This window comes from Dermacentor andersoni, chromosome 11 (assembly GCF_023375885.2).
Source record: "Dermacentor andersoni chromosome 11, qqDerAnde1_hic_scaffold, whole genome shotgun sequence".
NCBI classification, from domain to species: Eukaryota; Metazoa; Arthropoda; class Arachnida; order Ixodida; family Ixodidae; genus Dermacentor; species Dermacentor andersoni.
In genome coordinates, this window is record NC_092824.1 from 116,787,914 (window position 1) to 116,803,666 (window position 15,753).

A 15,753-nucleotide genomic window follows, 5' to 3' on the forward strand; every position below is an offset into this window, starting at 1 on the left:
TGCTTTCGAACGTTGCACCCAATCACTCAACCAATCGATCAATCAATCATTCAGTCAATCAAACAGTCAACAAATTACAGCCAGGTTGCGGCTTTGCACCTAAAGCTGCATAATCTATCTAACGTATCTCCGGACCGTCAGTTACAATTATGAACGGAACATTTAGAAAAAAAAAGCTGACGCGATAAACTGAGAAACGCGATGCGCATTCGTAATAGCGATATACAGTTTCGTAAAACTTGTTAACACTTTCCTGTCCGCGCCTATGCCCATCGACAGTATGTTGTCGATGGTTTCAACGTCGACTTTCTCCCGTTCAGAGCGCTTATGGACAGCTAGCGCCATCCAGCACATAAAAGGACAACTATTTTTCAAGTTTCGCTTTTGTGTTTCCTTTTTTGGCCGCGGGAGGGATTTTTAAAACGCCTTTTAATCGCGCTTGACGAGCGCGCGTAGTTTCGGATATGGCGTCGACGTCGCGCGCAGGTGCACCTCGTAAACGGCGAGTTTCGACGGATTCCGATGAGTCTGCATCAGAATTTTGTGATGGTGGTAGCAGCGGAGACTCGGGAGATGATTTTGAGTCATCCGACTTCAGCACGGACGGTGAAAGTGCGTCAAGTAGCCCCGGAACGTCGACAGGCATCCGCCGGTAAGTTCCGTTTTCCACTCCGAGCCATTTTATCGCGGCCGCGATCAGATCTAAAGACATGCGGCGTGTTCTAAAGGCTACGGCTCTTATCTGCAGGGTGTCAACGTCGTTTGGACGGGACCACTTGTCGGCGGCGGCACAAAGAGTGGAGTTTTGCGCGAGAAGACGGCCGGGAGTTGACCTCGGCACTGCGCTCCGCAGTTCCGCGCGGCGCTTCGCAAGAGCCGTCGACTTCTTCGCGCTGTTCTTCACGGCGGAAATAATCACCGAGATATGCGACATGACAAATAAATATGCGTGGATGCATATTTTAGAGAAGCAATCATACAGTGAGAGAGACGGATCTTGGAAACAAGTGACTCCCGATGAGATGAAGAAGTTTATCGGACTTCTCATTTACATGGGTATTGTGCAAGTGCCGCGCTTGCACTGCTACTGGAACACACGGAAATTATTTTCTGGTCTTCTTCCGCCTTCGGTAATGCCAAGAAATCGATACAAAGCGTTGCTTGCATTCCTGAGTGTGTCCGACCCTGAAAAGACAACTGCCGCATCCCATGGCAAGCTGCATCGCCTAGCTTCGCTGCTGAAGCACATCAACGCCTCATCCGCCCAATTTTTCCAACCTGATCGGAGCCTCTCCGTTGACGAGAGGATGGTAAAGTCCAAAGGCAGATCCGGAATTAGACAGTACATGCGGGACAAAGTTATTAAATGGGGATATAAATTGTGGGTTTTGGCGGACTCCAAATCTGGTTACACCGTTCAGTTCAATGTATACACAGGAAAGCGTGAAGCACCAAGCGCACGTGGGCTGGCATTCGATGTGGTGACGCGACTGGCAGAGGACTACCTAGATCAAGGCTACATCATTTATTTAGACAACTTTTACACGTCGACATCCTTGTTTGTACACTTGTTGGAGCGCAAGACGCTTGCTTGTGGCACAACGCGCAAGGATCGTCGGGGCTTTCCAGCCGAACTCAAGGACACCCAATGGGAAAAAAAAGCTAAGAGAGGAGATGTTCGCTGGCTACGGGACCAGGACGTTCTATATTTACAATGGAAGGACAAGCGTGTTGTTCACATGATGTCGACAGCCCACACAGCCAACAAATTCGTACTTGCGAAGCGCAGAAGGAAAGTGAACAATAAGTGGGAAGAAGTATCGGTGAAAAAGCCAATGCTGATTGACAAGTACAATGTGGGCATGCTCGGCGTCGATAAATCCGACCAACTGATTGGGACATACAATGTTCTGATGAAGTGCGTGCGCTGGTGGAAAACGCTGTTTTTCCACAGTATAGATATTGCTGTTGTCAACAGCTTTATTCTATTTGATGAGCACCGTCGGCAGCATCCCGAAGTGCCTGAATTGTCAAGAGGTCCGCGCTTTGATCAGTTCGCGTTCAGGCTAGAGCTGGTGGAGCAGCTCATAGGACTTGATGAGCAACAACATCCAGACCCCAAGGCTCCTCCTGCTGTTCCCGCTTCATGTGGCCCTAAGGATCAACAGCACAAGCCCCAGAAGCTACAAAGATACAGGAACTGCAAATTGTGCTATCAAGAACGGAAAGTGGAACAAAAAACGAACGTTTTCTGCGAGACGTGCTCCGCAAACCTGTGTTTCACCGCATCACGCAACTGCTTTGCGCGGTGGCACGATAGCCACTAGGGGCAACATTTTCCTTTGTAAAAAAATAACTTGTTCAGATAGAAAGTTTATATTTGCAGCAATGTTGTATACGGCCTGTCCCTTCAAAATGTATATTTTGAATTTTTTTTATGTTGTCTTGGTGCAAAGCAGCATCGACGTTTTCGCGGAGTTTTCCCGTTTTTGTTACAAATTTTTTATTAAGTGATTTTTTCACAAATTATTGGTAATAAATGTTTGCTTTCAAACAATACCATTAAAAAGCGCATTCCCTCTTCTACAAATTGATACTAAACATTTTAATATCAAACATTTGGTGTAGCAGCAAAAAAAATGTTTACTAGACCACCCGTAAAGTGCTTATTTTCCCACGGACAGGAAAGTGTTAACGCGACAGCGTTAACAGTTAAGGAGCTCGTGTGGCAGAAAAGCCGGTGTCGGCGTCAGCGGCGTTGGCCGTGAGCGATAAATCCCAGAAGGCACTTCATAAAATAAAAACACCTTGAAAGGTGGGCTGGTGGGAATCGAACCAGGGTCTCCGGAGTGCGAGACGGAGACGCTACCACTCAGCCACAAGTTCATTCCTTCAACGCGCGACAAAATCGCCTCTAGTGAATGCGATGTTGCCTTAGAAACGTGCCGTAGAAAGTTATACTGCGGTGTATATCGGTAATTAGGACCATGTAACTTACAGAAGTCGCAGTTTCACGAGTAGCGAAGTACGTTTCCGCTACATTTCTTCTGCGCTATGCGCACACGCAGAGCCATCTTGCGGCAAACACAGAAGACCCCCTCCTCGCAATGTACGGCGCTACCCCGACACGCGGCGCGCCACTCGTCCCATGATCGCGTCCGCCTTCATGGGACGCCTTCATCTGTGCCGATCGCGACGTTTGGGTGGCGTAGACCGTTTGAGTAGGCGGTGCGAACTGGGTGCGACAACGCTATCGCGTTCCACTCTTGAAGGCGAAGCTTAAGCATCCTCCAATTTTTAATTTCATCACCCCAGATAATTTTCTGCCGTCATCGAGTGCGTTTCCCTTTCATCGGCACTAATTCTGTAACACTAATGGGCCACCGGTTATCTGTCCAACGCATAAAATGGCTTGTCCAGCCTTTTTAGAGCGCAGCTCGTCGACGTCAGCGTAATCGAGCGAACAAGCATAGCGAAGAATAAGATAGCCAACGCAGAGCGCAGCGGCGGAAGACGGCGATAGCGAAGAGAGCGCGAGGAGAAAAGCGGAGGAGGAGGGTGCAGCGGAACCATGAAGCGGAAAGCGGAGGAGTGTAGGGCGAACGCGTGAGAAAAAAATTGGAGGACGCTTAAGCTTCGCCTTCAAGTGTTGAACGCGATAGCATTATCGCACACCGTTCGCACCGCCCACTCATTCGCTCGGCATGCTCTTGAGTCACACAAACTTAATAAACGCAAGGGTATTGGGGCATCCTCGCACCGGTCCCCGCACGACCCCAATGCGCTCAAACGAGACGAAGGGGAGAAGCGAACGAGTGGCGCGCCACCTGTCGGGGCAGCGCCGTACATTGCGGGAGGGGGGGGGTCTTCTGTGTTTGCCGCAAGATGGCTCTGCGTGTGCGCCAAGCGCAGAAGAAATGTAGCGGAGACGTACTTCGCAACTCGTTTAACTGCGACTTGTCATTTACATGCTCATAATTACCGATATACACCGCAGTATAACTTTCTACGACACGTTTCTAAGGCAACACCGCATTCACTAGAGGCGTTTTTGTCGCGCTTAGAACCGTTGAACTCATGGCTGAGTGGTAGCGTCTCACACTGCGGAGGCCCTGGTTCGATTCCCACCCAGCCCATCTTGCAAGTTGTTTTTTTTATTTATGAATTGCCTTCCGGTATTTTTCGCTCACGGCCAACGCCGCCGAAGCCGACTTTTCCGCGACACGAGCTCCTTAACGCTGTCGCGTTAAAAAGCGTAGTGCGGAGACGATAGCTACGAGATGGCGCCAGAGTAGCGCGCGTCGTCTGGGAGGCCTCTCTGCGGCGGCTGCTGTGAATCGCGCCCCCGCGTGACCCATACGCTGCCTCTCGCGTTCTCAAGATTAGCGAGGCAGTCGCGCAATGCTTCGCTGCGTTTGCAATATGCCGAGCGATACAGATTGTCCGCGCCAGCCATTATACATCGCAAAATGAAAAGGCGTGTAGAGCTCTGCTCAAATTTCGCATTAGGGAGTATCGTAATCGTCGGTGAATGGTGTTAGTTTCAAATTCATAGATTTTTTTATAGTGATTTGTCTTACATGGCAGATAGACCGACGGATCTCCTCGTTGGGTAGGCATAGAAATACTTACGCATTTAAAATTCGAGGAAACTCACCGTGGTAGCGTAGTGGCTTTGGCGTTATGCTGCTGAATGCGAAGGCGCGGGATCAAATCCCAGCCGCGGCGGCCGCATTTTGATGGGGACGAAATGCAAGAATGCCCGTGTACTGTCCATTGGGAGCACGCTAAAGAACACCAGGTGGTCAAAATTATTCCGGTGTCCCTCACTACGGCGTGCCTCAAGATCACATCGTGATTTTGGCATGTAAAAGCTCTGACTCTAATTTTTACTTTTTAATTCATGGACACGTCTTCAGCTTGCGCCGTTAGTCATCACCTGGAAGGAACGCGATTGTGTGACTGCGCGTGGGGCTCTCTGCGATGTGGTCTTCGAGATGCAAACAAGGCGCAAAAGCACAACATGTAAAACCCTGGCAGTTTTTCGGCCGCGGAGCTGAGGCCACGAATTCCAAGAAGTCGTTCGCATGCCAGCGTCATCCTCGACTTCCAAGAGGTTTCCATAGGCCGCATTGTCGTAATTATAATTCTATAATTTGCGGTATTTATGCTCCTCGCCAGAGACTCTAAAAGCTTGCGGAGTCAGACGAGTGAACGTCTAAAATACCTGAGCGTTCGAGTGAGTTTCGCGAGGAAGAACCATTTCGGGCGTTGATGAGCACAAACGCTGGTAAAAACGAGCATGCGCGGGCGAGCCATCGCCGATATCGTTTAGGAGTCGGATTTTAATTTCTTTTTTCGCTCGTGAAACAGCTCGCGCTTTACTTTTTAACACGAACGTGTTTATTTTATTGGAAGAGGTTACATAAGATATTAGCACCACGCGTTGATTTCGAGCAAGCGCGGCGTTTGTGTTAGTAAAGGGGTTGGGGTTTGAGTTTCCACGTAACGGAATTATGTTTTCTCGTATATTCAAATTACAGTCCGACGCTATCATGTCTGTAGGCTGTGTGTAAGTCATACATTAAAATTTTTCTGACGCATTTTACTTTGAGAAATTCAATTCAGAACTTCTTTGCGCTACGCGGAGGGCCCGCGTGGTTTGGTATACGTGCGGTTCGGAATGACTATTCCCGAAACGACGGTTGGCGCTGGAAGCCGGACGCCTAGCCGGACTTCCTGCGAAACGGGGCTCTTAACGCTATCGCATTAAAAAACAGTCTGCTCTGCGCAACATCTACACACACACACACACACGCCCTGGCACAAGGAAAGAAATTGCGCTTCTAGTGGCCCAAGGTGGCAAAGTCATTTTTACCTTAGAAACTTCGCCGCACTACATTTGCGTGTTTATACCCTGCTACCTGCGAGCAACGTGAGAGGGAACCCCAGTGTTCCTAGCGATTACTCGTGATGTGGTGCATTAAAACCTGTCATTTGAGAATGTACCCAGTAGCTATCGGTTCAACATTCACCCGCGCGAAATAAGTTCAGGATTGCCATCATACAGTTAGCTGAAAGTGCAAAACGCGATGCGTGACAGCGCGAAGCGCCAACAGCGAGGCATCATTTACACACAGCGAGGCAAACGGGGCACATTCGTTCGCGTGAGGGAACAGAACTTAAAGCGCGCGCGGTATACGCAGCTGTGCCTCGCGCCGAGTCGGGCAGCTGGGCGGCGCACTTATTGACCGCCTCGCCCGCTCTTTTTTGTGCCACTCGCTATCGACACATAGTTGGCACGATATCCTCTTATAAGCGAACTATGGATATGGAGCGCGTGTGTAGTCCAATAATACAACACACGAAAACACGCAGACGACCTCTTTTAGCCGTGCGTCGACGAAGAATAAAAAAGGGGCTACGACGTCGCGCAGAGCGTGAATGCATCGACCCTGCCTGGTCGATAGCGTTTGACAGTGCGTTAAGTTCTGGCTGCCTGCTGCTGCAGGAAACTAGGACACGCGTTCTGAGACACGCCGCAAGGCGCCTTGCCCCCCTTTGTCGTCGAACGCGACGAAGGTTCTGACTGCGACGCGTGACACAAAAGCCATGACGCGAAGTAGCGCGTCCGACGGATGCGCTGGCCGGGTTTCGTCTAAGCGGGGAAGACCACAAGAACCTTAGTACTGCACCCCCGTTTCGCAGCCAGCAATAACTATGTCAGGGGTTGTCTTCATCTCTACTACCATACTCTTCAGTTGAGCTCCACAAGCTCTGCCTAGGTCGCAAGCAGATGACCGGCCAACCAGCACTTCAGCACCACCTTCAATACCACCTTATCAATAATAACGACCGCATCGAGGCTAGATTGATTGATTGATTGATTGATTGATTGATTGATTGATTGATTGATTGATTGATTGATTGATTGATTGATTGATTGACGTTCTGATACAATACGGGCCGGAGCCGCGGAAGGTAACCTAGTGTTGCCATCTGGATTAATTTTGACTACCTGGGGTTCTGAGGCCTACGCACCTAAATCTAAGCACTGTTACGATCAGCCTACAGGCGTAGTGACCTTCGAACCTCTCCCAGCCCGCTGCGACGAGTCGCTTTGTAAAGCCAACAATGCGCCTTCTTCGGACAGCCCAACGGCGCCAGCAAGGCTAGCCACGTTTGGCGGACCGAGTATTGTTAGTTTGGTTCGCTGTCGCCTTCACGGTGTTCTTGGAGCAAGAGAACTCCTGGAAAAGGGTGTTTTGCGGTGCTTTCTCACGGGCCCCAGTAATCGCCACAGTCGTTTGACAGACGCGGCGGCTAACTGCGGAGTCAGCTCTGGAATCAAGAGGCGCCAGCTTGAGTCAAGCGTGACATACGGGCACCCTCTGCGCTCGGTGTGTTCAGTGAAACAAAAGCGCGGGAATGAGTGTGTGATCTCTCGCCTTCAAAGGCGGGTCGACTATGACTACGACGGCTTTGGACGCTCCGATTGGACGAAGGTTAGACGGCAGTGTTCCCTCACCTAGGGATCTATAGGAGGACAGAGGGTTTTCAAGCAGCCGTTTTCGGCTGCTCGGTGTGCTTCGCGCTTCGTTTACAGTCATGCTAGACTGATGAAATGTAACGTTCTCCTGTCTTCATGTAGATATTGTAAATAAATCCCGTACTCCTAGTTCTCGATGAGAGCAAGTTCTTCCCGTCAACCATGTCCCAAGCGTGGATGAGTTGGACGACGGCATGGGCCCGCTACCAGATTTCTACATGCCCGACTCCAACTCGTGCAGCACACGACCGTTTTGCATTCCGTTGCACAGCAATGTTGTTGCCGCGGCAGGGTATCGAAGCGGGGACACTGTGCTCGGCAGCGGCGGGCACATGGCTCTGTTCTTCGGATGATGCCCGTACCATAAATGGCCAATGACCATGAACAACCTAACGATGGCGTGCACATTACAAAATGATTAAGGTGGAATTAATAGTGCACACTTTACGGTGCCGGCGACAAGGTAGCGGTGAACATTTCCAACTGCTCATTTAAATATGTCGTGTATATAAATGCGAACATCCCATTGCCTTGCAGGAAACGGAAAAGAAAAAGAAAGCAGATGGAGGAATGTTGTACTTACGTATAGCGGCTTCGTTTCTAAAAGAAGAAAGCGCCGTAAACGCCGGCCGCTTCCTCGTTAGTAAGTGATCACTAACTTGTTTCTACGCATGCTTGACTGCACTGCATCACCAAAGTCGAAGAAATGTTAGTGAGAAAAGCAACGTTCAGTAATTCTAACACTATGCCCGGTATCTCAACTCCGTTACCAAACGTCCTGCGGGTTCTTGTCAAACATGACGATGCGGTGTTACCACAAAAGTATATGTACCGCTGATATTTAGAAGATATTCTGGAACCTTCAAAAATAAATTTTCGGCACACACACTCTCCTAGAGAAAACGCCCATCTGTCTGCACGTTCACTTCTTCAAACTTGTTCCTTCGGGAGGTGAAGATAACTTATTTTTTCTCGAACAATGAGGATGAACCTCATTGTTCCTCAATGTTACTCCCTCTGAAGACACTGTCTCAAACTATGGGTTCGACCATGCTTAATGTGCACAATTTTGACTGTTCTCATCGTCGTAACCCTCTTATCTCCGATAAACTAAGATTCATTCATTCATTCATTCATTCATTCATTCATTCACTTAGTGTTTGCACTGTTTAAAGCGAAAAGGTATAAATTCAGCAGAGTGACAGAAACTGTTTTGTTTACACCGTAGAACCCCTCTAACATATATAAACAAATAATGTAAAGAAGAAAAAATAAAGAAATAAAAAAGGAACAGAACGTCCCTGCTGCTGTGTATCCGGAACAGACCCGACGAGGCTCGACACTCGCGTCGACGATGTTTGAGAAACAAACGCCAGCACACGCAAACAGTGCGTGCATAGCCCCGAATTTCTGCAAACGGCGAGCGCGTCGCAGTGGCGGTGTCGTCATTCCGGCGGCGGAAGTGTGCGGCCGCGCCTGCAGCCTTCGCTCGCAACCCGCCAGCATCGATTGACGCCGGCAGCTGACCTTCACTTGTCGGACATTTTCGGCCTGCATGTTAATGCAACACGAGGGCTGACCACGACGAGAACAAGAGTGAAAGCGCTGCTGCACACGGAGGGACGATTCGACGAACGCTGATCTCACAGCGATGGCATATAACGACACCGGCCGCGGCGTACTCACTTTCCGCCTGCATAATTAACAACGCGAGGCATAAATTTACCGTCCGACCTCCTGTCCAATTTTACAAAGCTGGGTTCACCGAGTATCTTCCTTTGACAAATCAATTCTGCGGAAACCCGAAATACGGGAAAGGGCTTATGAAAGGGGAAAAAAAAGTCATCCATCCGATTCTAGCACCAACCTACAAGTTCGTGCTACATTCGTATGGATTACAATTTTTCCCTTTCATGTATCTTTGTCTTTTTTAACGTTGTTACGTCAATTTTCTGAGCGGTACAGAGAGAAAGAAAATATTTTGAGATAACGGCGAAGCCGAGGAGTACGTCGGGGAGTTGTGGGCGCTTTATTTGCAGGGCAGTATTAATAATGTCGTTTTACTTCTCGTTTGTGGTGAAGGTAGTGAAAGTAGAAGGAAAGACAGCGGCACCATCAGCGAGATTTTGGTCCTTACTCTGTTCCCGTCGAGAAAGATGTGATTTTTTTTTCATTGTACGAAAGCACGAATTTCACGTTTCCTGCTTGTAGTTATGACAACAGAAAGAAAGGGAGGGGGGGATGGACACCGCACGCCAACGTGTTCAGTAACGGCACTCCCTAACACATTCAACGCTGCGTACACGAGCACGCATGACACACTTCAGAAAACGGAAGGTGGGGCAGTCACCACAAGCGACGTGCAGACGCTGAAGGTCCGGATCCCACTAGTCGCGTGTAGTCTTCTTTCACATTACTTTCGATTTATGGTGATATGAAAGAATTCGTAAAATCAACGATGCCGTATAAGGTTTAAAATCAGTTCTATTCCCCGATGCTTGACTACTGACATGCTTTTGTAGTTACTCCATGTATTTCTGTTACTTGCTTAAATTGAACGTATATTGGCTTCTCGAGCATTATTTCTTCTTTGCGGTTGTACCTAATCTGCAATGTATATCGGTGTACCCTTGTCTGCCATGGCGCGTTAAAGGCACTCCAGGACAGTCCGAATATACCACTGGTATACTATATAACGGACACAAGCATCAATATGTAAGGCTTGCTACTGTTGTTTGTATTAGTAATCGTACATTGTTGGATCTGGAGGACGATCCAGATTGCTGTCCCCCAGATTTTGGACCTGGCCGTTGGGTGCGGGTGTTGGCCGAGTTTGAGGAGGATTTTGAGATGAAAAAACTGGAGGTTTATTTACATTATTTACAGTGAGAGTACAAAGAAATTAACAGCCATAAAGTCATTACAGGCCGGCAGCAACTCGGACGCTGCGGCCCGTGGCAAGAAGCCCGAAAGAGATGAATGAAGGAATGTTCTGCTGCTGCTCCCGGTCTCTGGCTTTTAACCCCTTCGGTATCTCGAAGTCACGTCCCGTTCGGCCAATCGGCGAGCCCGCTCAGGTGGCGTCATTTTCGGCCAATGGTAGGCGCCCGTCCGACTGAACGTCACATTCGGCTCAGAGGGTCACTCCTTGGGCTCCAATTGTCCGAGGGATTACTTTTCTGCGGCATTGCCTTCCTGGTCTGCAACTGCCGGTGCAAAGGCGGACGGGGGGGATTGCTGCCAGGGCTTCACGGTGCATTGCAGCCGTCTTGCCTCGCGGCTTGCAAGCGCTCAGAGGGGCCAGGCGGTTTGTTCTCGGGCGACCTTTCAGAGCCGCAAAGCAGCTTTGTTCGGGACCTACGTTACCTGAAACCATGCCAGGCTCCCGCTACACTTTCGGGAAGAGGCAAGCAGTGAATAGCTCCACATGCGGCGCACGAGGTGGGGGACGCCAACTTGTTTGGACGTGCTGCGCCTCGGGAACGTGGTAGATGCGCTTCTGCGTTCCTTACTTAGCTGTGACGCGATTCGATGTGGTCTGGTGACATCGAAGTAGGCTCAGGAAAAGGTCCCGCATCTAACAACGTGCATATGCATGACCGGAATAATTTAACAATTTTATTTCAATGCTATTAATTTTATTGCTTTGTCAATCGTCCTATAGCGGTGCAACATCTTCTATGCGCTATCATCAGGATCGGCCAGCCGTGCAGGATGGATGGTAAGAATCGAGCAAAAGGTCTTTTTACATCATACCGGCCCATATATACCCACTCAATAGTAAACACATAGAGGAATTCGTAGGCAAGCAATTGCCTCCCTCGTAATCAACGTCAGCCCAATTGAGTCCACTGCAAAATAAAAGCTTACCCTTAATTCAGCGATGACGTCTGTTCTACACAAAAAATATTTGTCAAATGTTGAATGATATCGCGCCCCACAGAAGGTATCACCACCACAGTCATAACTATCACCACATTAATTAAGTTCACAACAAGATAAAGCCTCTAAACGCACCAACCTCGCTCGAATTAGTTTCACTACGCTTATCACTCAAGCATTTATAATGCTTTGTTTTGCCTTCGTATTCAGTAAGTTGAACAAACTATACTGAATATATGTTCTACACATTTCTACCACATTAAAACCGACTGGTAAAGCCAACAAAGTACATTCGTGCTCACACAAAACAACCTCCCTTGCGGCGGCTGCAAATCATGCAGACACTGGAAGAACTGTCGGCGCCGTAAATTGCGAGTGTACGAAACATTCCTCATGGGAATTTCTATTTCGATGTAAGCGCTCGTCAAAAATAACGTTGCAATTAATCGGCTGCCTTCCATATAGGCACAAAATTTTTCTGCGATAACATTGGATCGGCATCGCAGGGTAAACGTCGTTGAAAGCCCAATTTCTACTCCTTTCCCTTTAGATTGTACATTGTGTTAATATTTCTTTCTCGCTGTTTTTGACTATATATAGTGTTACAAGGAGATGAGAGATGTTTAAAGGATATTTGCAGTGATGGTGCGGCACAAATGAGTGTGGGCAAAATCCGCGCGAATCAATCTGCGTCTTCGGCACTGTCCTTTGTTTCTTCTTTGGCAGTTTAACGCACATGTGACAATATACTACACGAATGCGAAAATAGTTCGATATATTTCGTTGTTGTCCGTCCTTTAAACCCGTCAGTTCTGAGAAATATTGAAAACGTACCGGCCTAAGGACGTCGTTCGAGGACTGGCTCCGGCTACGCGGGCTAACGTCAGAGAGACACCGAACTCACAGTGAAGCTTCCACATATTACGAGTACCAGCTAACGTTAGCCAGGCTGTTAAACGAGGAAAAATAATAATTAAAAAGCACGGTGCAAGATGCGATTTTAAGAACTACGGTGTTCCGTCGTCACAACGCTGACAACCGAACACCGTAGGTCTTATAATTGTATCTCTCAACGTGATCTCTCTCTCTCTCTCTCTCGCAGTGGTTCATGTCTAATATTAAAATTTGCGTTCGAACAGACGCTTTTATCGAAGAGAGCACGAATCTCCTCTCTGGACTGTACGTAGGCACGCGCGCGGCAGGTTTTGCAATTTTGTGCGGGGGTTCACGCCCAATTAACACAGCCCAGGTGGCATTATGGCGAAGCCCAGGGCGTTCTCGGTGAAAGATAAATAATATTGAACATACTTGCGTGCGTAGGACAGTCGCGCTATTGCGCGCGGCCATCGAACATAATCTTGGGATTTCTCGTATAGTTCGTTGCTTTGTCCCAAGCATAAACCAAGCTGTAAGTGTTTGGTTTTCTTTCAGTGCCTCCTTCTTGTATATTTGTTTTCGCATTTGAACAACGTCGGTCTCTCTCTCTCTCCTTAATCTCGGCATTCCTCCTCCTTTCGTCACAGAGACAGTAATTTTTACGGGTCGCAGTAGCAGCGGTGCGCCTTCTCGTTCTTCCTTGGCATGCCAGTTTGTCGGCGCTGCAGCTGCGCTACTCGCCAGTGCGCACGGGATTAATGTTCCGTAATGCTCTTTGCGAGTAGCCTCGCAAGCTGACCGAAGGTCCGCGCCGTGTATTATGCCGTGACCTGCGGGACGTTATCAGTGCCTGTATGAAAATACCACCGAGCCCTCGCTGTTGTTGCAAGGGAAAATAGGCCTCACGAGACGTTGAAAATACACCCGCGCTCGTCAATTGCGGGTTGCGCTCCCTCTGTGATGTCGCCTTGCGTATCACCATCCTCCATCTGCAGCAGCGTGCGGCCAGTAGTCGAACACCTAGAGCTTCTTCTACTAGCATACCGCGCTACTTTCTCGCCAAGCTTGTTAAGTAAGCTACACACGCGTTCCCGGCAAAGAAAGCAGTCTCTCGGCTCGCTCACTCAATGTTGCGGCCAGAGTCACCACGGTGCGCGTGCGTTGTTCCCGTCGTCTTCCGGCCGTCTGCCGTGGCCTCCCAAGGCGCGAACTCTGCGCTTCCCGACAGACCGACGACGCCGGGTCTGGGAACGACGCATCGCGGTGGCATGCCGGAGCGCTGAACGGCGCCCGCCTCGCACCGCTGACTTCGTGCTGGCGGCGTCGACGCACGTGCCGCACATGCCGACGAGCCGAGCACCGGAAGACGCGGTTGGCTCCCCCGCCGTGCCCGCCTATTCGTCCAGCGCGGTGCTCTACGAAGCGACTACGAACGCAACACATGGGCCCCCGAGTTCGCTATAGTTATATGCTTCTGGTTGACTGCGGATGTAGCTGTTGCTATATTCTCATAAGTATCACGTCATGTTGCATATGTGTGGAAGTCTGAAAATGTGCACGGTACGTTTCTTACAAGGCTGAGCGTCGACTATAATTCTTACTGAGTTGGACCCGAACTCGCAAAGCTTTTATTTGTAAGTGATCTTCGCCTCCCTCGCTAATATGTGCAGCATGATGATTCTGTAATTCTTTTTGACGAGTAGTTCTAGCATCAGATATGTTCGTAAATCCCCTTGGTTATTGACAGTCGCTGTCGAAGCGATATACACGCATAACGCCCTGGCGAAGGATTAAAACCAAATATTTTGTTAGAACGGATGATTTGGCGAGCCGGTTAAGGGCAGTAAAACTGGGATGCTTGCGTTTCTTCCCATTGTCGTTCGCCGATTGCGCGTTCACGTTCACCGTACATAATTTGCCTAATCTTTTAGCGCTGTCGTGTAGTGTGAAAGTTAAATCCATATTGCGTCCGACGTTGTCCCCTTGATTTTTTTTTTCTAGCACTTCACCCTTACGCTTTCCATCACTATGTTCTCTAACCGTGCGACAGCCCTGAGAGTTCTGAAGACGATAGGCACTCGAACACAGAAACTATATCTCTGGGCACACGCATGCAAAATATTGAAGCTGAATTGGTTCAGCTCACCTGGTTCACTATCGTAGTGACTTGTACTAGTAACCTACGCTGGACTACGGCTCACATGTCTCTAACCGGTCGAACGAGTCAAAACATTAATCGCGATTCAAGTAAAAGCTGAGTAAACCGGAAATAAACAGATCGATCTTCAAGGTCTACATTGTGCCGACTTGCGCGTGTCACTGCCGCTTTGAAATCACACCGAGAGAAATCAGCACGCGATATTCAGATCATATTCTCACGGTGACCGGCTTCGTTAAAGCTAGAGCCCTCTTCATTCGTCGAGATAAGCCAAATTCTCGAAGCTGCTTACATAAGTACATATCTGTGAACTTCGACCTTAATTCACGCCTATTCTCCACAACATGCCGCACCGCGACAGGGAGTATAATTTTGCTTTGCCCGAGGCAACATATAGGCAACATCTGCAAAAAGGCTTTATCAACCATTAACCCTACCTTAAAGCAATATTTTTCGTTAAAGCAGTCATAGGACTTCCTTATTCAGAAACCGCGTTAAACCATTCTCTGAATATCGACTCTATGTATTTCGAGAATTGTACATCAACAGTTCAGAATAATCTTGCTTTAGTTGAACCTGACGTACGTGAAATGTGTTTTTTTTTTTGTTGTTGTTGTTGTTGCAAAATGTATGCAGAAGTACGTTTAGCTCCAGCATCGAGACTATTCTGGCAGGATTTACATTGGGCTGTGTGGATCTAAAAATAATAAATTAACCAAAGCACGGCTGGCGCCACCGAAGTATAAAGATAAATCCTCACGTGCTAGTTCACTGACGTCCTCGGTCGTCACTATCGTGATTGCATATGTTCAACCTATGTTCAGCAATGTAACTACGGTTACTAGACCATTCAAGTTATAATATACTGCAACAATCATAACCATAACAAACAACATTAGTGAAGAACCATGCGAGGAATTTATAAATACATTTAATACGTAACACAAAAGAACTTATCCTTTGTTTTGCATACCAGTTCTTTCTCTACTTTTTTTTTCTTTTCTTCTAGTTCTCGTCTACATACCTTCGGGTGCGCGTTGAACCACTACAGGCTGACAGAAGTAATCCGGACACTACTCTATATAGCACTCAGTGCGTTGTCTTACCCGCAAAATTGGTCCCGTGAGGTACCAATTCCGCATCATACAATTTTCTTGTTGCCGTATGCCAATCATTTGCATGTATCTGCGCCTTGTCTATGTTACGTCCTCAGCAAGGAACACGCAATCTATTTAGCGCTGCACCTAAGACACCCTTGGGCTGCTATTTCGTTGCTTTTCACTCGGCG

General features: G+C 48.4%; 1 protein-coding gene across 1 annotated transcript; it reads left to right on the forward strand.

Annotated features, from left to right (window-relative positions):
• Nucleotides 1-272: 272 nt before the first annotated feature.
• On the forward strand, nucleotides 273-2,689 carry LOC140214065 (piggyBac transposable element-derived protein 4-like). Its single transcript, XM_072285330.1, has one exon. The coding sequence runs from the start codon at nucleotides 711-713 to the stop codon at nucleotides 2,325-2,327; it is 1,617 nt and encodes a 538-aa protein (XP_072141431.1). The 5' UTR covers nucleotides 273-710; the 3' UTR covers nucleotides 2,328-2,689.
• The last annotated feature ends 13,064 nt before the right edge of the window (nucleotides 2,690-15,753 follow it).